The 24,650-nt window shown below is 43.1% G+C and overlaps 1 protein-coding gene across 3 annotated transcripts; it reads left to right on the top strand.

Moving 5' to 3' along the window:
* Window positions 1-53: 53 nt before the first annotated feature.
* LOC109902588 (serine/threonine-protein kinase PAK 2) lies at window positions 54-23,402 on the top strand. Of its 3 annotated transcripts, none has more exons than XM_020499059.2 (15): window positions 54-291; window positions 12,466-12,769; window positions 18,118-18,224; window positions 18,359-18,509; window positions 18,601-18,632; window positions 18,797-18,907; window positions 19,021-19,153; window positions 19,265-19,328; window positions 19,481-19,529; window positions 19,770-19,882; window positions 20,074-20,191; window positions 20,349-20,448; window positions 21,586-21,782; window positions 21,974-22,111; window positions 22,293-23,402. In XM_020499059.2, the coding sequence occupies exons 2-15, from the start codon at window positions 12,580-12,582 to the stop codon at window positions 22,377-22,379; spliced, it is 1,590 nt and encodes a 529-aa protein (XP_020354648.1). In that variant the 5' UTR covers window positions 54-291; window positions 12,466-12,579; the 3' UTR covers window positions 22,380-23,402. The 3 variants fall into 3 exon arrangements, with proteins under 3 accessions (XP_020354648.1, XP_031641901.1, XP_031641902.1); XM_031786041.1 differs by lacking the exon at window positions 54-291 and adding an exon at window positions 6,621-11,567; XM_031786042.1 differs by lacking the exon at window positions 54-291 and having other exon boundaries at window positions 12,689-12,788.
* Window positions 23,403-24,650: the final 1,248 nt, after the last annotated feature.

Below are 24,650 nucleotides of genomic sequence, written 5' to 3'. Positions count from 1 at the left end.
GACGGATCTTATCAATATGCAGTTGGTACCGTTTAATATAGTTGTAACACCCGTCGCTGGGGCGGTTGTTCCGCCTCCCCTTCACCATAGTGGAATTATTCCCGGGACGAAAAGGTTGAGGAAAAAATTATGTAGGGAACTGAACTATTGAAAACACAATGGATTACGCTGTGTAATTTATGAAAGCTCTACAGTAATATCACAACTCTTGTTTTACGTATGTACAAACGTTTTCATAGCGTCTAGGGATTGGACCCAAGTTATATTCATGTTTCCTGTGGAGTCTTTCTGGTAAGTTGCGAGTCGCAGAACAACGTCATCATCAAATAAATTAGTGCTTGTCCTCGGTACCGACAATCGCTATCTAGCTAATCAATGCATTTATGTTGCTTACCAAATTAACATGTGTATTATCAAGCATGGTTCGTTATTGTCTGGCATTCGCGCTAGCTAATTCACTCATGCACATTTCTGCTTTTCTAGCAGTGCTAGCTAACGTTAGTTAGCTATGTGTAATTAGAGTTCTGTCTAACTGGAGAAAAAAAACTCGGGTAACTGTTAGCCTAGTTAACCTGCTTTAATTAGCTTAGTTGAATAGCTAAAATAATTAGCACTAATATAATCGTGGAATCCGCTAAATAGTTAGGCCTAACGTCACTTGCAAGACGACAGAGCATCTGATCTTTCACTGACTTTCTAATACACCGTTGGAAGTACTGAGGTAAAGACCGTTTCAGATTTGATATTCGCTCTTTCAAACCACTTGAGCCACAGAATCCAAATAAGTGTCTTGATGTTGGAAAAATTGCGCACAACATTGCACAGGTATTATTTTCAAGATTTGGACATTAATTTGCTTTCCAATGCTCATAAACGTGAAAATGTGAGCAGCATTTTGTATTCCTAGTTGAATTTGTTAGGGAGTGTAAACAAAGTACAAACTACTTTTTTTCTTCCCAATTTCGTGTTATCGCTGCAACTCCCGTAGGGACTCGAGAGGCAAAGGTCGAGAGCTGTGCGTCCTCCGAATCACAACCCAACGAAGTCGCACTGCTTCTTGACACAATGCCCACTTAACCCGGTAGCCAGCCGCACCAATTTGTCGGAGGAAACGCCTCTGACCGTGTCAGCATGCCACAGGAGTCACTAGTGCACGATGGGACAAGGACATCCCAGCCAACCAAACCCGGATGACACTGGGCCGATTGTACGCCGCCCATGGGTCTCCTGATCGTGGCCGGCTGTGACAGAGCCTGGACTCGAACCCAGAATCTCTAGGAGCACAGCTACAGCTTAGACCACTGCGCCACACATTTGAATTTCAATAACTCCATGTGACCTACTGACTTCAAGGTTCAGAATGTACACTCAGTGGGCCTACACAATGCACACCATTTAGTTTGTCCATTCTCACATTTTTTACATAAATTTTTCTATATTTCTGAATTCAATAGCTCCTTGGTCATGTGACCTACTTGACTCAAACAAGGTTGAGAATGCCCACTGACTACCCTTCTATATTGAACATCTTCAGCTCACATGATTTTACATACATTTTGAAAAATGTTACATTTCAATAGCTCCATGGTCATGTGACCTACTGACCTCAAACTACTTTCAGAATGTACCACGGACTGGTGGAGATGGGCGCCGCGAGGCGTCCAGTGTGGTAACTTGACCGATCCCTGAGAAGCTGGTGGGAGCCCCGGGGAGAGTTTTCTTTGCAGGGCAGGGCGCCCTGGAATGGGTTCTCCCCAAGTGAGGGGCCCAAGTTCTGGAAAGCGTTGCGGTCCTGGCGGCGTCCGTTGAGCTCTCGCTGGCCCTTGAAAATCCGGAGCAGTCGCTCCGTTGCCCTTTCACCACCATTGGAAGTTTGTTGTGCAGTCTCTTGTGCAGAGAGGGGCTGCGTGCGGGGTTTGGGGGCCGAAGGCGGACAGATGGGGGTTGGGTCAGGCAGTTGGTGGCGGCAACTCTGGACGTGCGCCGGGCCCTTCTCGCGGATCTCCCCAGCTACAGTGCTCACTGGCCCTGTTCGCACTGGGTCTCTGGCGCCGAGCAGCTGATTTAGAGCGGGTGCAGACCAGGGGAATCCGTCTGCTTTAATTAAAACAAAGCATCGCTAAGGCCCGAGGTGGGTGTTGATGTGATTTCTGCTCAGTGCTCTGAATGTCAAAGTGAAGAAATTCAATAAAGTGCAGGTAAACTGCGGGAGGAACAATGACTCTCAAGGAGTGCTTAGCCTTAGTAAGGTAGATAATGAGGTATCCCTATAGGAGGGCTCTTCCAATCCCTCCCTCTATGTCACCTGTTTTCTAGTGTCGCTAATGATGCAAACCAAGCGGGAGTTGCCATGGTACTAGTCCGTACGTGAAGAGAGTCCTGCAGATGGTGATGGCTGATGTTTGTTAACGGAAGGCAGCAGTCAGCCCTGGACTATGGGGCTTTCGGTCAAGCATGAAAATGTAAGGGTGGTTCCACCAGACTCAATGTTTTGCTGCTGGGCTCTTGTAAACGAATCCTGACTTTGGCTTCCTGTCAATCAGAGAATGATGGCTCGAACTAATACCTGGCTTTGGCTGGGAGGGGTAGTTAAGTCCTGGGAGACAGCGGATGAAAGTGTACTACTGGCATCAGTCTGATCACAGAGTGGCTGTGGTGAAACGTTTAAACACACGTCCCCCGTATACTTAGCTAGCTCTAAACCGTGAAGGTTTGAATCGAATGCTGGCTTTGGCTGGATCCGCTAACGGTGGAGTACTAAATGGAGCTGGAATGTGCTTAGCGGTTATGGACACTGCCAGGTCTCAGGTCCGCCTGGGTGCGGGACTCTACACATTCTATGTGGGAGCTCTCCTCCATGCTCCTTGGAGCATGTAGTGGAGATGGCATGTGCCTTACCATTAGTTGACACTACCAAGCCTCAGGCTTGCCTCATTGCGGGACACTACACATTGTAGGTGGAGAGGTCTCTACGCTCACTAGACTCGAGGTGGAGACCAAACCGATTGGCCCGCCTGGATCTGGCTCATGCCCTACGAAGTGGGGAGAGGTATCTCCAGCTTGTCTTGGGAGGGAGGCCTACATCTGATGTGGGTAGTACCATCCACGCCCATTGATTTGCTGTGGACCCATACAACGGACAGGTTCTCACTGGGCACTCATCACTGAATGTCAACTTGATGAAATTCAAAGGAGCGTACCCACCTGTCGCGGTCGCACTCAAATCACCCAAGCACGGCTTCCGGTGACGCAACTTAGGAAATGGCTGCCTAGTTTTTCGTACTGCACATCGGTTGGGTATTTCCCCCCCAAATTTCAAGTATTTACTCTGAGCATTATAATAACTTACGCAAAATGGGAAAAGGCCGCGGAGCTACAACAGCCCGTAACAAGACAGCAGAAGATATAATCGTCGATGAACCCGAAATGGCTAATGCTAGCGCAAATAAGATAGCAGCAGCAAAAGAGTGGGTCGTGAGGTGATAAGGAGGAATTGCGCGAGCCGCTCACAGGCTTACGAGAGGAACTTCGAGAAGATGTAAGAAAATAACTAAATGAGTTCAAGAAGGACATTAACCAGAAACTGGAAGAAAACAAATTAGAACTTCACAGCATATCTACAAGAATGTGGGAGGCAGAACAGCGCATTGGGGAAACGGACACATGGAACTCAGCAGTCAAGGAAATACTTGAACAGTCACTGAAAAGCCAACACGCACTACAGGCAAAAGTTCTCACGTCGAAACATTAGACTTTATAACTTCGTAGAGGGCGCAGAAAAATACTCTATGCCCAACTTCATGGAGGGTCTATTCAAGGGCATACTTGAAGACGACACTGACCTGGGAATCGAGAGAGCACACCGAGCTCTGGCCTCAAAACCCCCCAGCGGCGCCCCACCATGGTCCATAGTAGTACGGTTCCTAAAATTCTCAGTCAAAGAGAAAGTCTTGCATGCAACCTGGAAAAAGCCTGTTAACTTCCAAGGCCAACGAGTGTTCTTTGATCATGACTACACGGGAGAGATACTGAAAAGAAGGAAAGAATACACCCCCATTAAGAAAGCACTTAAAGAGAAGGATATTCGCTTCCAAACACCATACCCGGCAAAAATGCGGGTATTTCTGGAAAATGGTCCGGTTACATACGAGCATGCAGACGAGGCGGCTGAGGACCTGAAGTCAAGGGGCTTCCCAGTGGAGTATACCGCCAGGAGAAAGGTGACATCACCAGTGGAAAGACTCGAGCAAGCTCTCCCACGGATCGTTGTTGACAAGCAGGGTCATGGAGAAAGAGGGAAACCATCTCGACGAGAGGACGTTCACATCCGAGAGAGACTCAGGCATTTCCAACGGGAAGATGTAAGACACTGATCGGATTTAACAGAATTAATAGTTAACGTGAGCTGTTAAGACTTCGGGTTGTTACGGTTGACATTACAATAGGTAAAATATATCCCCTATTTTCCCCCAATGCTGAAGAAGGGTGAGTAGCCAAAAGCATGTGTTCTTTACGAACACACTAAGTAGCGTCACGTTAATAACATATATATATTAGCTAAGGATTAATGACACATTGACAATGGGGCGACAGAAGGGCATATCGAGGGGAGGATTCATGATATGCAAGCATGACCGATATAGTTTTCACTTGTAATTAACCGATGTGTATAAGCGACGAAATAGGCGCCCTTATTATTTTTGGTTCCACCAGGTCTTGTTTGTGACTACGTCACGCATTTTCATATCTGAGCGTGTGGCCCATCCTGCGGACAGGCTCATCCCCTCAAACCCCAGAGGCAAGAGACAGTGACATGGGAGTCCAAATACCAAAGTATTTTCCCGCTTTGGTTTACTTTATTATCATTCTTGATTTTTTTGTTCATTTTTAGGTTTATGATAAGCAGACAGATATTGTCCACAGGGTTTTTTATTTATATTGATGCATCATGGGGAATTTTAAGGTCAATGTAAACGGACTGGGGAGTGCCCTCAAGAGAAGTAAGGTCATAGCAAAGATGAAACAGGAGAGAGTTGACATACTATTCTGTCAGGAAACTCACTTATCCACACCTGAACACGAGAAACTCAAGAAAATGAGATATAGGAACACTTTTTTTCCCTTCTTACAAAATGGGTATAAGGGGAGTTGCAATCTTGATCCCAAATTCAGTTAATTTTGAGTTTGTCAGAAATAAAAGACAAGGAGGGTAGATTTATACTTGTTAAATGTAAACTGGATAACAAGGAAGTTACATTATTTAATGTATACGCACCCCAGGGAGTGACATGGTCTTCTACAGGAAGGTGTTTGATTTAATTGCCACAGAAACCACTGGCACTCTTATCTGTGGAGGGGACTTTAACAATTCTAAACTCAAAATTGGACAGCACAAACCAAAATAGAAAAATTAGCCTAGTTGCCAAAAAGATCAATAGGATACTGCTTGATCTAGGACTGCTCAATGTATGGCGTTGACACCCACATATATATACTTTTTACTCAGCCCGCCACACTGAATACTCCAGGTTAGACAACTTTTTTTTTTATGTACAGTGCAGCTAGACACAGGCTTAAAGATTGTAGGATCGGGCAGAGCGACTTATCAGATCATAATGGAGTTTACCTAACTCTATACCTTGATAGCAAACCAAGAAATACTACACTGCTCCAAAAAATAAAGGGAACACTAAAATAACACATCCTAGATCTGAATGAATGAAATATTCTTATTAAATACCTTTTTCTTTACATAGTTGAATGTGCTGACAACAAAATCACACAAAAATTATCAATGGAAATCAAATTTATCAACCCATGGAGGTCTGGATTTGGAGTCACACTCAAAATTAAAGTGGAAAACCACACTACAGGCTGATCCAACTTTGATGTAATGTCCTTAAAACAAGTCAAAATGAGGCTCAGTAGTGTGTGGCCTCCACGTGCCTGTATGACCTGTATGACGCCTGGGCATGCTCCTGATGAGGTGGCGGATGGTCTCCTGAGGGATCTCCTCCCAGACCTGGACTAAAGCATCCGCCAACTCCTGGACAGTCTGTGGTACAACGTTGCGTTGGTGGATGGAGCGAGACATGATGTCCCAGATGTGCTCAATTGGATTCAGGTCTGGGGAACGGGCGGGCCAGTCCATAGCATCAATGCCTCCTCCCCGCCTCCTCCACGTCTCCTGATGTACTGGCCTGTCTCCTGGTAGCGCCTCCATGCTATGGACACTACGCTGACAGACACAGCAAACCTTCTTGCCACAGCTCGCATTGATGTTCCATCCTGGATGAGCTGCACTACCTGAGCCACTTGTGTGGGTTGTAGACTCCGTCTCATGCTACCACTAGAGTGAAATCACCGCCAGCATTCAAAAGTGACCAAAACATCAGCCAGGAAGCATAGGAACTGAGAAGTGGTCTGTGGTCACCACCTGCAGAACCACTCCTTTATTGGGGGTGTTTTGCTAATTGCCTATAATTTCCACCTGTTGTCTATTCCATTTGCACAACAGCATGTGAAATTTATTGTCAATCAGTTTTGATTCCAAAGTGGACAGTTTGATTTCACAGAAGTGTGATTGACTTGGAGTTACATTGTGTTGTTTAAGTGTTCCCTTTATTTTTTTGAGCAGTGTATATGGAGACTTAATACAAGCATGCTGAATGATCCAGCATTCAAGGAATCAATAAAGACAGAATTGAACATCTATCTGGAGAATAATGATAATGGGGAAGTATCTCCTGCTATATTGTGGGATGCAGCTATGGAGGTTATTAGAGGGAAGATCATAGCCACATCTCTCAAGAAAAAGATTCAAGCACAGAAACTGCTGAAATTACAGGAAACGCTAAGAAACTTAGAACGATCTCATAGTCAATACAAAGACCCTCTTATATTACGAGAGATTCAAAAGGTAAAACAGGAGATTGACCAGATTTATAGATAAGAATTAGAGAAATAACGATATTATGAAGCAGGCTCAAAGGCAACCAAATTACTAGCATGGAGACTCAGGAAACAACAAGCACAGAATACCATTTTCAAAATAAAAGACCCCAAAACAAAAAAGATCACATGCAAATGAGATGAAATACAGAATGCATTTGAATCATATTACACAAATCTGTACAAGCAACCAGAGAAGGCAGATGCACAGACAATAGAGCACTTTTTGAACTCACTTGATCTCCCCTCAATTGGGACAGAGCAAAATGATAGAAATATCCACCGAAGAAATGAATAAAGCAATATCTCAACAAAAAGTCAACAAGTCTCCAGGCACTGATGGCTTCCCTTCAGAATGGTTCAAGACCTTCAGAGAACAATTAACACCTCTACTTAAGGCCTGTTTTAACTGGACTCTGAGGGAGGGGGGTCTCCCACCGTCATGGAGAGAGGCCATCATATCAGTAATCCCAAAAGAGGGTAAAGATAAGAATGCAGTTCAAATAGACCTATCGAAATGCTTAACACAGATTATAAACTATATGCATCAATCATAGCCAAAAGAATGGAGAACATAATCCCAGAATTGATTGATGGAGATCAAACTGGTTTCATACAAAATAGGCAGACACAGGACAATATAAGGAGAACACTACATGTCATGGACCGCATTACTCAGAATAAGTGCAATATTATTCAGCCTAGATACAGAAAAAGCATTTGATTCAGTGGGATGGGATTACCTATTCCAAGTTATGGAAAGATTTGGTTTCAACAAAGTGATACAGTGCATCAAAACACTGTATTCATGTCCGACCGCTAGAATAAAGATAAATGGACATTTGACACGAACGCTAAAATTAGAGCGAGGGGCAAGACAAGGCTGTAATCTTTCACCCACGCTCTTCTCCTTGTACCTCGAACCATTAGCTCAGGCAATAAGACAGGACCCAACTTTAGAGGGAATAACAATAAGATATGCATGTATGCTGATGACGTTCTGTTATTCCTTAAAGACCCAGGCTGAAGTGTACCTAGATTGATGGATGTTTTACAAACATTTGGAACATATTCAGGGTATGTGCTTAATGCACACAAGACCCAAGCCCTAGTATATAATTATACCCCACAGGAAGAGCTGAAGAGCAGGAATAACTTCACCTGGACCTCTTCATCCATTAAATATCTGTGAGTAAATTTACCAAAAGATACACTCAAACTTTATTGAATGAATTACAATCACATTAACAAGAAAATATATGATGACCTAGACCGGTGGAATTCACTTCCCTTAGATCTTAGTAGTAGAATTGAAACAATCAAAATGAACATCCTGCCAATGTTACTGTATTTGTATCCATTCACTGCCCATAGAAATCCCACCTAAACAGTTTAGGGAACAGGATAAACGGATATCAAGGTTTATCTGGAACCGTAAGAGACCAAGAACTAGATATACAACATTACAGTTACCAAAAAACTGTGGGGGTATGGCCTTACCAAACCTAAGATAATATTATGTGTCAGCCCAATTGAGACCTTGGTGTGTTGGTGCAATTCAGAATACGAATCCAAATGGAAAGACATCGAGACTACTCTGACAGGGATACCCATACAGTCAGTTTTGGGAAATAAGGACATGATAAAATAAATATACAATAGACAAAATCAGTGGATTAATTTCTCTCTGAAGACATGGTTTAGGGTAGTTATGCAAAATAATTTAGACAGAGAGATCAAACTGCTGAGTTGGCCCGCATACGACCCCAGCTTCATCCCTGCAACTCAGGACAGCAGGTTTAAACAATGGACGCAGAAAGGCATCACATCATTCAGTACAATTATAAGGAATGGGAACCTAGATAACTTCCAGGACCTAAGTAAAAAACATGGCTTGGATAAACAAGATTTTTACAGATACCTACAAGTTCGACACTATTTCTTAAGGGAGATAAAAGTGACTGACCCTCGAGGACCTAACACATACAACTTGGGGAGTAACAAAAAAACTATTTCAAATCTCTACTTGGGTATTCAATCCTCAAAGAAACATTCTACAAACTATATTAAAAAGAAATGGGAGGAAATTAACATTGAAATAACTGATGAAACATGGTTGAACATATTAGAGACTCAACAAAGCTCCACCAACTCAAGGTCATGGAGAGAATTCTGTTGGAAGAATGTTATACGTTTCTTCATAACACCTAAACTGAAATCAAAACAGACTGGCTCACTACACCCTTGTTGGAGAGAATGCGGTCTATTGAGGGCGGACCACTCCCATATCTTTTGGACTTGCCCCGCAATCGAAACTTACTGGGGAGAAATAAGATCTAACATTGGAAAAATAATGGGATTTGACATAGAACAAACATTCATTTCTTTGTACATGGGTGAAATACCTGATAACTTACACAATAGAGAAAAGTACCTCTTGAAGGTCCTACTGGCAGCCAGTAAAAAGGCTATCACTAGGAAATGGCTACAAAAAGACCCTCCCACAGTGACACAATGGATAGACATTGTAGAAGAATGATATGAGGATGAAGGTATGAAGTGCACTGCAACTGCCAGATCTTTTTTTGTTGTACTTATATTTGACTTTATTTGTACTTTCTTTGTGTTCCTACAATAAAAACTAGGTTGGAGTGGGGACTTCAGTCTCAGAGTGGAGTCTCAGAGTGGAAAAGCAGGCGGGTCACCAGGTGCACAGAGCCTGTTTCGGATTACCAGGTGCACGTGGTTCCTGACAGCGGGAAAATAGATGTCTTAGTGTCCAGGAGGGGGCACTTAAATGTGGGTGCTCCAGTTCGCCTGATGGGCAAGGTTATGGAGATGGCTGAGCCCCGGCCAGGGCACGGTGATGGGTGATGCCCAGTGAGAGGGGTGTTGAACGGGTAGGGAGAGTAGGTGTGGAGGCCTGGAGGTCTGTAGTTCCAGGGAGTACGGTCTGTAGTTCCAGGGAGTAAGCTATACACACTCAGGCCCAGGGAGAGGGCAGGAAGGGAGTAGAGGCCTGGAGTTCAGATGGCAACGGGGGCCTGCCTGGAGGTCAGGAAGGCCCCAGGGGAATGCCCAAGTGAATAGGTGTGTGAGTGACACTGTCCTTTCTGGGGAGCAGAACAGGCAATTACTGTAAAAACGTGTGAGATGAAAAATTGACAAACTAAGGTGTGCAATATAGTTGGTAGTCAGTGGACATTCTGAACCTTGTTTGAGGTCAGTAGGTCACATCAAATCAAGTTGTATTTAGACCCTACAGTGAAATGCTTACTTACAAGCCCTTAACCAACACTGCAGTTTTAAGAAAATCCCTAAAAAAGTAAGAGAAAGTAATAACAAATAATTAAAGAGCAGCAGTAAATAACAAAAATGTGACCAAGGAGCTATTGAAATGAGAAAGTTTACAAAATGTATCTAAAAATGTGTGAGGTGAGAATGGACAAACTAAATAGTGTGCGATGTGTAGGCCCACTGAGTACGTTCTGAACCTTGTATGAGGTCAGTAGTTCACATGACCAAGGAGCTATTGAAATGTAAAATGTAAAAAATATTTATGTAAAAATCACCTGAGATGAAAAGGGACAAACAAAAGGGTCTGCCATATAGAAGGGACATTCTGAACCTTGGTTGAGGTCAGTAGGTCACATGACCAAGGAGCTATTGAAATTAGAAACATTGAAAATTAATATAAAACCGCATGAGATTAAAATGGACAAACAAAAGTTTAAGTTTAAGTTAAGGCTACTCAGTGGATATTCTGATAGCAGTTTGAGGGTTGTAGGTCACATGACCAGAGAGCTATTGATATTTTTTAAATTGTAAAACCTCATGAGATGCAAATTGACACAAAAGAGTGCAGTAGGCCCACTGAGTGTACATTATGAACCTTTTTTGAGGTGTTGGTCACATGACCAAGGCACTATTGAATTTCAAACATTTAAATAAATAATTTTCAAATAGTGTGAGATGTAAACCAACAAAAAAGGTGTGTGCAATGTGTGTCTATGCCACCGGGTTAGCTAGAACCAGTTTTGAAAGTTTTAGGAGTAATGGTTAAAGATCTATTGAAATTTGATTTGTCACTATGTTGACGGTCCCTAACTGCTGTTGGTGGACATAAGGAAAACTACAGGTGAATATCTGTGTAATATCCAACCTGAAACTGTCTTTACCTCTGTGTTGGATGTCGGGGTGATCTGGAATGTAGAACTAGCTAACGTTACCATGTTGCATATTTCAGAAACCTTGGCCTAATGTTAGGTAAATGCTATTGAATGTGTGGAGTGAGAGAATTTATAGGTATGCCTCTATCTTCTCTCTTTTCTAACTAGCTAATGTTACTGATCTTGAAAGTTGATTATGATGGTCTTCATACACAGTCCATGTATTGTGTTTCTCAATAGTCTGACATGGTTTCTTCTCTTCATTTACTCTCTATCATCTGCACTGATCTGAGAAGATGGATAGATGTGAGAACAATAGTGGAATCGGATGTCCTCCAATTAATTGGCTTCCCCCTTGCCACTTCTCTCATAATTAGATGGAGATAGCAAAGGATACAAATGAAAGGGAGACAGTGCCACACTGGTGATGCTGATTCTTTACTCAAGGTATTCCCTACCTATTGTTGATCTCTACTACATCAATTATTAAACCTCTAAAAACCCACCACAGTCTGCACTGGCAGTGCTTTCCTTGGCTCTGTATCCCACACCTTTGTGATAAATGACTGATTGCAGCATATCTATTCTAGACCCTACTGCTCTTGTCAAGTCCCTACCTATCACCTCTGCACCACAACTTATCCAGTGTTGTTGTTGTCCCCTGCCCCCCTCCTTCCATAGACACAGAATTATCTTTAGAGTGTGAATGAGTATGCGATGATGATAATATAGGAAATATGGTCTATGCTCAAATCTCTCCATAATCTCAGTGGAATGCTGAAAACATGCCAGGGAGAAAATGACCTCTGCAGGACAGAACTTCCTGTCTACATAAATGTGCTCATCTACTGTGTAAAGTCAGTGTCACCCACAGATATGTACTGTATAGAGACCTCTAGTGCCCAAAGCCCATTTTAACATGGGCAATACCATTTAATACTTTCACCATTTTGAAGTACTCAACTGGGTGGGAAGGATTACAATTTCATCTAGGTCACCAGGAGGGATCAGCCAACTAATTATACTTGTGAACACACATTCACTGGCAGTAAATTGCCAACCTTGGCTTTATACCTGTTCAATCAACACACTCGTAGAAGTACTAGAAGAAGAAATTGTACGACTTCAAAATAGAGATGGCCTCAATGGCGCTGCCCCTGCTCTCACAGGTGCCATAATGGGACAGATACAACGTTGCGATATCTACACATCTATGGTGTCCACAAAACTGAACTGGCCTCCAAAAGCAAAACCACCTATTATGTTATGTAATGTAATGTGCATGTGCTCTTGTTCACCTGTCATTTGTGTGGTCAAGCTGATTATGTCTCTGTTTTTCTTGCAGATATCACTCTGCGCTCTCCTTCTATTCTGATTCCCATTCCTGATCTCTCTGCACACACCTCTGTCTATTCCGCACACTGTCTGTCTCTTTCTGTCCTCCCCCCTCTCTGTGGCCATGTGTGATAACGGTGATCCCGAGGACAAGCCCCCTGCCCCCCCGGTCCGGATGAGCAGCACCATCTTCAGCACAGGCTCCAGCAAGGACCCACTCTCAGCCAATCACAGCTCTAAGCCCCTGCCCTCGGTTCCAGAGGAGAGGAAACCCCGCAACAAGATCATCTCCATTTTCTCAGGCGCAGAGAAAGGTCAGACGAGTCCATAGAGGTGGGGCACTGGGAGGGGCTCTAAAGCGTGTGTCGGCTGTCCTATCTTTTTTTTTTAACACTAGGGAACCACTGGGCCTCTTCCCCACTATCTGAGTTGTTTGCATTCAGATTTTGTAGCAACACTGACGCAGCATGTGCATCCAATCATCTTGGTCTTCTTGCCATTGTAAATGACGCAAACTTTTACTGTGTACTCCAAGTAGGCCAGAGGCCAGAGTAGACATATAAGACTGCTTGGATTCAATGGGCTGATAGAGGGTACATACCATTTTGAAATTAGATAGATCCATACAATGGAATGGCCTGCCTTGTTCTTCATTCACAATTGGTGATTTACAAAATTTGGCATTGTTAGCTTCCCCTCAGTAATCAACTCACACTTTCTCACCCATCATACTCTCATTTATTTAATTTGTTGTGTGATGTTAGTCTCTGTATAGTTTAGCTTAGGTTCAGTTTCGAGGCAATTATTGGGGTGATTATCAACTGGGCATGGCACCTCCAGCTTCCGGGAGAAGGAGGGGATCAGGCCCTACTGTCGGAAGAGGGGCAACGGGGGAAAACCATTCAAAAAATGACATGCCCTCCTAAAACTGGTTATAACTCCAGTTCATTTTGTGATATTAAGATTCTAGTAAAGAACAAGAAGGCCTGCAAACTGTTAAAGTTCCCAATTCGCTTTGTTGACAATGTTTCTATCTAACAGATCTTTTTCAAGTCAAATATAAAAAAAAAAAACTGTGCTTACATCCCAAAATATACATATTTCACCTCGCATGACCATTACGCACATGACACATGGTGGGTGTAAAAACTATTTGTGTATCACTAATCATTTGATATCAATGAGATTGGCACATGTGGTAGTTACAAAAAAAATGACCTATATTTACAAAATGACCAAGTAGGAGACCTGGAAGGCAAGACAAATCAAAGTGACATATTCATGTAAGAAATGGTCTGATGTCAATCTCTTGGTTCAGACCTTTTAGGAGACATAGTACACATGGTGAATCCAATACAATATTATTGAGAAGATTATTAGTACCCCCCAGGAGTCTTAACATGTTCGATACCGATGTGTCTCTGAGAGCTAATGTTGTGACGAGCCTCCATGAAATGCACAGCCACAGGGTTTCTCTGGTCAAGGGTCCTGATAGTACTCCTTGTTGTCAGAGATTGTTTCGTTTTTCCTACATAGCATAGACCCCACACTTGATTGTGGAACACGTAATGATGCCCTTAATCTTAATGACCTTGCCCGTAATAGGGTGATTGAACATTGTGCATTTGTTCGTAAAGCTACACTGGTTACATCGGCCACATCTGTAATTGCCATTCGGCACATTGTCTAGGAAGATCCGATATCACCACCATTTGATTGATGTTAGAGGCGCGTTTGAAGAATACCCGCGGGGGTTGTTTAAACGTCTTTTCCAGTTGTGGATCAGTGCTCAAGATGTACCAGTGTTTTTTAATGATGTGGTTGAACTGTTTACCATGTGGGGAATACTGAAGGAACCACTGAACGCATTGGTCAGGAGGGCAGGATGGTTTGGGCGTGAGGCTGTCAACCTGGGTCATAGTTTTATAACGATCCCTTGCGTCATGCAGCCATTCCTCTGGGTAACCCCGCTGCCTGAAAAGCTCATCCAGATAGTCGGCTTGTTTGTCATAGTCCCTCTGTAATACAAATCCTGCGTATGCAACTGTATTGGGGCAGCAGGTAGCCTAGTGGTTAGAGCGTTGGGCCAGGTAACCAAAAGGTTGCTGGATCAAATCCTCGAGCTGACAAAGTAAAAATCTGTCGTTCTGCCCCTGAGCAAGGCAGCTAACCCTCTGTTCCCCGGGCGCAGAAGACTTGGATGTCGATTATGGCAGCTCCACGCACCTCTCTGATTCAGAGGGGTTCGGTTAAATGCGGAAGGCACATTTAGTTGAATGCATTCAGTAGGTATACCCCTTTCCCCTATTAGCTGATGGGGAGGCACTTTTTTAGGGTGTACAGTGCATTCGGAAAGTGTTCAGACCCCTTGACCTTTTCCACATTTTGTGTTTGGACCATGATAGTCCGTTGGGAATGTGGACACCAAGGAACTTGAGGCTGTCTCACCATTGTCAGTGAGGCCTACCACTGTTGTGTCGTCGGCAAACTTAATGATGGTGTTGACTGTGTGGCCAAACACAACTCCGTAGTAAGTCTAGGGTTTCCGGGATGATGGTGTTGATGTGAGCCATGACCAGTCTTTCAAAGCACTTCATGGCTACCGACTTGAGTGCTACGGGGTGGTAATCATTTAGGCAGGTTACCTTCGCTTTCTTGATCACAGAGACTTCAGTGGTTTGCTTGAAACATGTAGGTATTACAGACTTGGTCAGGGAGAGAATGTCAATCTGACACTCAATTAGTGCTCCTTACGTTTTGACAGGAAAATGGTCCATTTCACACAGTTGTCAAGATAACGTCCCTGCCTCTGATCTGGCGGACTCACGAAACACAAATGCTTTGTTTGTAAATCATTTGAGTGTTGGAGTGTGCCCATGGCTATTCGTCAATAAAAAAATAAAATGAAAATTGATATAAGGAAGTTGAAATGATTTATACTTTTACTTTTGTTATTTAAGTACATTTTAGCAATTCCATGTACTTTTGATACTTAGGTATATTTAAAACCAAATACTTTTAGACTTTTACTCAAGTAGTATTTTACTGGGTGACTTTTACTTGAGGTATTTTTAACTTTTACTCAAGTATGACAATTGAGTACGTTTTCCATCACTGCCGTCTGGTACCAAAAAGGCCTGAGTGCTGCGGAGATGGTTGTCCTTCTGGAAGGTTCTCCCATATCCACAGATGAACTCTGGAGCTCTGTCAGAGTGACCATCGGGTACTTGACAACTTCCCAGACCAAGGCCCTTCTCCCCCAATTGCTCATTTTGGCCAGGCATCTAGCTCTAGGAAGAGTCTTGGTGGCTCCAAACTTCTTCCAATAAAGAATGATGGAGGCCTTTGAGTACTTGGGGACCTTCAATGCTGCAGCCATTTTTTGGAACCCTTCCCCAGATCTGTGCCTCAACACAATCCTGTCTCTGAGCTCTACGGTCAATTCCTTCAACCTCATGGGTTGGTTTTAGCTCTGACATGCACTGTCAAATGTGGGACCTTATATAGACAGGTGTGTGCCCTTCCAAATCATGTCCAATAAATAGAATTGACCACAGGTGGACTCCAAGTTGTAAAAATATCTCAAGGATGATCAACGTAAACAGGATGCACCTGAGCTCAGTTTCAAGTCGCAGAGCAAAGTGTCTGAATACTTATGTAAAAACAGTATTTCTAGCAAGCTGGGAACATTAAAAATACAACCTTCATCTCTGAACCGGTTTTTGAATAACAACCCCTGGGGATTTGAATACAGGTCACTGGTTGAAGGCTGGGCTTGGAACTTTCAATATGGATTGAAATGTACTTCTAGCCCATTGGATTCCTTCCACTATAACTCTAAGATGTTGTAATTGTAGTTTGTTGTACGGTTATAAAGATGTCCAAGTAGGTAGTAAAATCCAGGTGACATCATAAAAGGTGAAAAAAAACTCCTCTTTGAAAAAGACGTGCTTGTTGCTCTGAGCTGGATCAAATCCCAAGGTCAGGTGGAGGCTTATGTCACAGAAATTTAAGACTGTCTGATGATCTGATTGATTCTTAAGGGGGATTTGTATGTGTTGCATTACATCTGATGTGGCTACTTTATCTCTGTTTTTGGCTGAGAACTGCATTTTCAACCCACTTACAAGTTCCCACCGTTGTCCTCTACAGTACACAAAACATGTACAGTAGAGGGCCTCTCTTCCCTTCCCCAGCCCTCAGCTCCCGGCCCCAGCCCCCAGTTTCCAGGGTCTCTTGATTTACACATTTCAGTGAATTCCTACAGTGAAGAAGTGAGGTCTCCAGAGAAACTAGCTACTACTGTACATCCCCTGAGACATATCCAGATAAACAAACTACACTTCCCAAAGACACATCCCAGGGGTCAGAGGTCAGGTGTTGAATTCTCTCAGAGACTGGTGGGATTTACCATAGTCTGGCCTGAGGTTAGATCAACTGTACTCTGCAGGGCAAGCACCACATAATGACGACAGCTGTCTGTCAGTCCAGCTAGCTCCTGGTCACTTACATGGCCGATGTAACGGCAGATTTCCTCCTCTTCGTCTGAAGAGGTGTAACAAGGATCGGACCAAAACGCAGCGTGGTAAGTGTCCATATCGTTTATTATAAAACATAAACTGAACACTAAGAACTACAAAACAATAAATGTGAACATGAACGAAAACCAAACCGAAACAGTCCCGTGTGGTGACAAACACAGACACGGAAACAAACACCCACAAACCAATAGTGAAACCCAGGCTACCTAAGTATGGTTCTCAATCAGGGACAACGATAAACAGCTGCCTCTGATTGAGAAACAAGAAATGGAAAAACATAGAAAAACACAGACTGCCCACCCCAACTCACGCCCTGACCATACTAAATAAAGACAAAACAAAGGAAATAAAGGTCAGAACGTGACAGCCGAACAGTGTGCCATTCAGTGTGTCTACTGTATATTCATGTAAAGTGTATTGAGATGTTTAAACACAGTAAAGTTTTGTTTTGATTGGAGAGAAAAAAAGTTCTGTTTTTAATTTTTACTACATTTGCAATAATGTCTAAAAACCTGTTTTCACTTTGTCATTATGTGGTATGGTGTGTAGATTGATGAGGAACATGTTTTATTTAATCCATTTTAGAATGAGGCTGTAACGCAACAAAATGTAGAAAAAGTCAAGGGATCTGAATACTTTCCGAATGCACTGTAGGGTGGAAGCTGTCTCCACGTAAAAGGGAATTCCTGTCCATTGGCTTCCTCTATAGGTCTGTGCTAAAGTACCCCCCCCCCTTCCTCTTAATCAAAATGTCAAGACAGATTCTAACAACTACAGTGTGTTAAATAGACTTATTTAGGAAACGTCTCAAGGACAGAGAGGGGCATGACTTTAAAAATGTCACAGTAATAAATAAAAAAGACATTCGTGAACAGTCTAAATGACTGCTTTAGTGGTTCTGGTGGTAAAGGTGCATTTCCAGTAGAGGCTACATTTCATTCAGTGCATCTTAGTTCAGAACCAATCCATCTTCTATTAGTTTCCATCTGTGTGCATCAGACTATCCAGAGGCAGTTGAGGTTTTTTGGTCTTTCAATTTGTCTATCCATTGTTGGATCTGATTACGTTTCAGCCCATTTATTAACAGAGAATGTAATGATGGTTTATTGATTGACTTTCAGGTGGTAGAAAGAAAGACCGGGACAAAGAAAGACCAGAGATCTCTCCGCCTTCAGACTTTGAACACACCATCCACGTTGGCTTTGATGCTGTCACTGGGGAGTTCACTGTGAGTAGCCACACTTTCCTCCAACTCTTCATCTCTTACTCCAGGTATACTCAAATCTCAGCCTGGATGGATGTAGTACTGCTGGTTTTCTTAGTTGATTGACCCCCCCCCCCTTGTATCCTCCTCGCTGATAGGGCATGCCAGAGCAATGGGCACGACTTCTCCAGACATCAAACATCACCAAGTCCGAGCAGAAGAAGAACCCACAGGCTGTTCTCGACGTGCTCAAATTCTATGACTCTACGGGCAACGGCCGCCAGAAATACCTCAGTTTCTCCTCCTCTGGTGAACTTTCATATGGATTAGACTTCACTGTTTTCTGTTTGTTACAGACTTTTTAAAGATTGCAAATTTTTTTTCTTTCTTTCATTTTTAGAAAAGGATGGTTTCCCCACAGGACCCCAGTCTGTAAGTACTAGATTTGTTCTAGTGATGACTTACTAGCTACCTGAATAATATGGTGCTGCGATTTCTTGTTCCTTGACCTCACTCATGGCAGCCCAGAAAATATGTGAAAGAAATATGTGTGGGCTATGTATGAATTGTGTGTTATATCTTCTATTTTGCATTAGCCGGTCAAAAATGTCATGGAACCCTCATCGACCAATATCAAGGACATTGATGATGATGATGATGAAGCTCCCCCACCCATTGTGGCACCACGTCCAGAATACACTAAGAGTGTGAGTCATTTTGAATGGAGCTCACAACCTCCACTTCTCTTTCGCTCTTGCTCCCTTTCGACCTTATTCTCTCATGATTATTTATTATGTGTGCCTTGTGTGTTGGCCTGCAGGTGTACACTCGCTCCGTCATTGACCCCATCCCCGCTCCAGCCACATGCCCAGATGGAGACTCGGCCTCCAAGGCTGTCGACAGACAGAAGAAGAAGGGAAAGATGTCAGACGAGGAGATCATGGACAAACTGAGTAAACAAACGATATATTTTACAAAAGCAATGTTACAGGTAGTTATTATGATCTGTTTGTCAGGGGAAATCAGTATTGGTCTGGTCTGTATAATCATATATTTGCCCTCAGGAACTATAGTCAGCATTGGAGATCCCAAAAAGAAGTACACGAGATATGAAAAAATTGGACAGGGGTAAGTGTACGTTTATTTGAAGGTGGTAATTGGGGTGTATTTGAGTGCAGTGTGTATGGGGCCTTATTTGTGCATGGGGAGAGTGTGTGTGACAGAGGTGTGTGTGTGTGTCCGAGTTATAAAAAAAATATGTAAACATTGTCCACACACAGGGCTTCGGGGACAGTGTACACAGCCATTGATGTCGCCACAGGACAAGAGGTAAAGGGGAATTAAGGGTTGTCATTGGTCGACTGACCAGGGATGGATACATAGAGGAGAATAAGTGAAAGGAAGGAAATATTGAAAGAGTAGAGGAATGACGACAATAGAGTCAGGAATGGGGAAAGAGTTTGAGAACTGTTAGCCTGGCAGCAGATGAGAAATAGCAGGATAACTAATCACTCATCCATTTTAGAGGCTCATGTTGAACATTTCCTTCTTTCTGGGTGTTTTTCACAGGTGGCCATTAAACAGATCAACCTACAGAAGCAGCCCAAGAAGGAGCTGATCATAAATGAAATTATGGTGATGAAAGAGTTAAAGAACCCAAATATTGTCAACTTCGTAGACAGGTAATAGAATGGTCAAGTATATAATTAACCTTAACATCACTAACTTTGGTGTCAGTTCGATGTACCAAACCTAACCTCCTGGTGATGGTGAGACTCTAGAGGTCCTGGAACACATTGGGTGTACCATTTTTTACAATACAATATATCCTAACGACCTCTCTGGCTTTGGTGTCTGTGTGTGTTTATGTCAGTTTCCTGGTGGGAGAGGAGCTCTATGTGGTGATGGAGTACTTGGCTGGTGGCTCGCTGACTGATGTGGTGACAGAGACCTGCATGGACGAGGCTCAGATAGCTGCTGTCTGCAGAGAGGTGACCAGCTCTTATACGGCACACAGCGTTAACCTTTACATATTTACCCTTTAACACTGGCTGGGTGAGAAACTTGTGTGTGTTTGTTGACTGTTTTTTCCTTCATAACCATCCCTCTCTGTGTCTCTCTCCCTCTCATTGGTTTCCCCATCTGAAGTGTTTACAAGCACTGGAGTTCCTTCATGCGAACCAGGTCATCCATCGTGACATCAAGAGTGACAACGTGCTACTGGGGATGGATGGCTCTGTCAAGCTCAGTGAGTCTCCCTCTACCCCCTAAACAACCCCAGGCTGGTCATGGTCTATGTAGAGTTGTAAAGGAAGTAAAAGCACTAATAGTTGGGGGTAGATATTTACCTTATTGACTGTGGTAGTGGTGCGTGAGTCAGCTGTTTGTTCACCCGCACATGCCCACAATTGCTAATAACCCATCCTTAACTGGGTTAAGTGAAATAAAGTGACTGGTAAAGTGAAAATCTGAGGCCCGACCCTAACCCGCTAATATAGAAAATGCACTGTAGGCTACCTATAGTCAGAGACGGCAGATAGATTTTTTGACAAGGGGTGCAGGATTTATTTGGCCTAATTTAGATATGTTTCTGCTTATAATAAGCAACATTTTTGTAGTCAAGCTTCTCTTCTGTCATTATAGGTTGCCCTAGAAGACTAAATAAACCCTTGTACCCCAGAATGTCATAAATAATTAGAATTAAAACGCTGATAGTATTTCAACCACATAAAATCCAAGCTGATGTCATTTGGAAATTTTACACTGAAAATCTTTCCCATTTATGTATTTGTTACTGCATTTTCTCCCAGGTCCCTAAACGTCTTTGCTCCGCAAAATAAGCAGAGATGATAGAGAGAACTTTACCGATGTCAACTAGATTGAAGCATTGATTCCATTGATCTATTACATTTTCTGTTGAGTAAGAGTTTATTTAGTCTTCTAGGGCACCATATAATGACAAAAGAGAAGCTACATGGATATAATTATAGACACTTGATTTACAAATAGCCTACCAAAATGTTGGAAAGTATAAGCAGAAACATATCTAAATCGGGCACACAAAAAATATCCTGCACCCCCTGTCAAAAAATCCTTCTTTGACTGTAGCCTACAGCACATTTTCTTTATTAGCGGGTCGGGTGCGGGCCTCAGATTTCCACTTTATCACATATAGTCGGGCAGTTGAGGATGGGTTATTAGCAATTGCAGGAGGGTGAACAAACAGCTGACACATCGAACCACTAATCTACATCCTATGAAAGAGAAGTACCATTTTGGCAAGGATAGTTAACAAATGACTATTATGCTAGTGCTGCTGTTTGTAGTGCTAACATTCAGTCTCCATCTCTCTCTGAGTTGTCCCACCTCCCTTCTCTTTGTGCAGCCGATTTTGGTTTCTGCGCCCAGATCACACCAGAGCAGAGCAAGCGCAGCACCATGGTGGGCACGCCTTACTGGATGGCACCTGAAGTGGTGACCCGGAAGGCCTACGGGCCAAAGGTTGATATCTGGTCCCTGGGCATCATGGCCATTGAGATGGTTGAGGGGGAGCCTCCATACCTCAATGAGAACCCGCTAAGAGTAAGTGAACCGTAGAGTAGCACCCTTCTAAAATGAAATGTCTTTGTTTTACTGTATCATAGTGCATCAAAAGCTAGTTCCATAGTGATACAAGACTGACATGGATGTAACAGGCAGACTTTTCCAGCACATTTGTAAGGTATCTCACAGTTCTAGTCTTCCCCTCTGCACTCTCTCCTCTCCTCCCCAAGGCACTGTACCTGATTGCTACCAATGGCACTCCAGAGCTGCAGAACCCAGAAAAGCTGTCCCCCATCTTCAGAGACTTCCTTAATCACTGCCTAGAAATGGATGTGGAGAAGAGAGGCGGGGGAAAAGAGCTGCTGCAGGTGATGGCCCATTTTATCTATGGCTTCCCATGTGATTTGCTCTTCTACTCTTGTGTCAACCTGATTGGTTGGATGTGGCTGTATATGCCTCCATCATTACACCATCTGCATGTACTACAATAGAGATGAGCTCCAATATTAACCTTACTCTCTTTTTCCTCCCTCTTTCCTGTTTGTCTAGCATCCCTTCCTGAAGCTGGCAAAGCCCCTCTCCAGTCTTACACCTCTCATCTTGGCTGCTAAGGAGGCCATGAAAGGCAACCATTAACCGAACAAATAACCATGCCTTCCCATGCTGTGCCAGATTTGAGGTTTTGTGCCAGACAATAGACTGAGTGACAACCCAACTCTATATGCTCCAGCCTGATAAGCCCTGACAAGCCTCACTGTGAAGAAGACCAAAAACATCCAGAGCACAACCCATCGCTGACCATATGAACTCTTTGATTCTCACTCAAAAGTTTGAAGACAAGTCAAATGAAAGTGCTTATTTTCAGAACCATGCTTAGTTATTTTGTACAAGAAGAAAAAAATTGGGGGCTAAATTTTTATTTAACATGGAATTAAGATATCTAGTTCTTACTTTTTGGAAGAAATATTATTGCCTTAAACAAATGCAAACATTGTATTGTTGATTGTGTCAAATTATTTTCCCATAATTGTTTTTTTCTTTGTAATTTTCCCAATCCAGCTTGTTAGTGTCCTCTTAGGCATTTTGATACTTGAATTTAATTTGTGTCCCCACTGTGATCACGTTAAGGGCCTCTCACTTAATGAAACTGTTATTCCCACCTGGTGCCACATTTAATCTTTGGTCTTTTCTCATTTGTTATAGGACAGACATTTCAAAACATTCCCATTATTACAGTGAATATGGTGATATGGATGACGATATAGGGTTGCCTTATTTGCCAGTGCTACCATCATTTCCCTCCTGTGTCATTAGTCCCTTGGTAGTAGATGTGCACCCTAATGGGCAAATTCAATGGAAGAATGACAGGGTTTATTCTTGCTTGGGCCAACGTTCTTTGTTCTCATAAAAATGTTTGGCTTTATTGTATATGTCAAATTCTGTACTTTTTGTTTATTTAGAACTGTAGCTTAAAAATGAGCTTTTTCATGTGTATATTGTGTACCTAACTAGACGGAAAACATTGGATATCAGGCCGGGTAGCTTTTTTATAGGCTAGAAAAGACCATGTATATTTACTGTTTTATTTTTTTCTATTTGGATTACTAACAATCTGACAATTGCCTGCAAATTCAAATAAATGCAGCTGTTTGTCCTTATTGTTGATTTAAGAATAATTATTTCTGTATACTATGACTCTAACTTGAATTGAGACCATCAAAGAGTGGGCTCAAGGAATGACACTCCAAGGGAGACAGGACTGACAGCTGATCTGCAGTGGCAGACCACGTGTAAACACCTGCACAGGATCGGTACATCTGAACATCACACCTGCGGGACAGGTACAGGATGACAACAACAACTTCCTTAGTTATACCAGGAATGCACAATCCCTCCATCAGTGCTCAGACTGTCCGCAATAGGCTGTGAGAAGTCTAGACTGAGGGCTTGTAGGCCTGTTGTAAGGCAGGTCCTCACCAGACATCCCCGACAACAACGTCACTTATGGGCACAAACCCACCGTCGCTGGACAGACAGGACTGGCAAAAAGTGCTCTTCACTGATGAGTCGCGGTTTTGTCTCACCAGGGGTGATGGTCGGATTCGCGTTTATCGTTGAAGGAATGAGTGTTACACCGAGGCCTGTACTCTGGAGCGGGATCAATTTGGAGGTGGAGGGTCCGTCATGGTCTGGGGCGGTGTGTCACAGCATCATCGGACTGAGCTTGTTGTCATTGCAGGCAATCTCATCGCTGTGTGTTACAGGGCGACATCCTCCTCCCTCATGTGGTACCCTTCCTGCAGGCTCATCCTGGCATGACCCTCCAGCATGACAATGCCACCAGCCATACTGTTCGTTCTGTGTGTGATTTCCTGCAAGACAGGAATGTCAGTGTTCTGCCATGGCCAGCGAAGAGCCCGGATCTCAATCCCATTGAGCACGTCTGGGACCTGTGGGATCGGAGGGTGAGAGCTAGAGCCATTCCCCCCAGAAATGACCGGGAACTTGCAGGTGCCTTAGTGGAAGAATGGGGTAACATCCCACAGCAAGAACTGGTAAATCTGGTGCAGTCCATGAGGAAGAGATGCACTGCAGTACTTAATGCAGCTGGTGGCCACACCATATACTGAATGTTACTTTTGATTTTGACCCCCCTTTGTTCAGGGACACATTATTCCATTTCTGTTCGTCACATGTCTGTGGAACTTGTTCAGTTTATGTCTCAGTTGTTGAATCTTGTTATGTTCATACATTCTTTTTTTGCTGAGTTTATAGTTACTCATAATAAGAATGTCCTGACCTTACCAGGTACATACAGTTAAAGATCTACAATTTGAAAAGGAAATGAGCCATATGCTACTATTTTTCTTGCCAATGCAATATCCAATAATCCAATCAGATGCATTG

This window comes from Oncorhynchus kisutch, linkage group LG13 (assembly GCF_002021735.2).
Source record: "Oncorhynchus kisutch isolate 150728-3 linkage group LG13, Okis_V2, whole genome shotgun sequence".
In the NCBI taxonomy this organism is placed as follows: Eukaryota; Metazoa; Chordata; class Actinopteri; order Salmoniformes; family Salmonidae; genus Oncorhynchus; species Oncorhynchus kisutch.
This window is presented reverse-complemented; position numbering and strand designations above follow the sequence as displayed.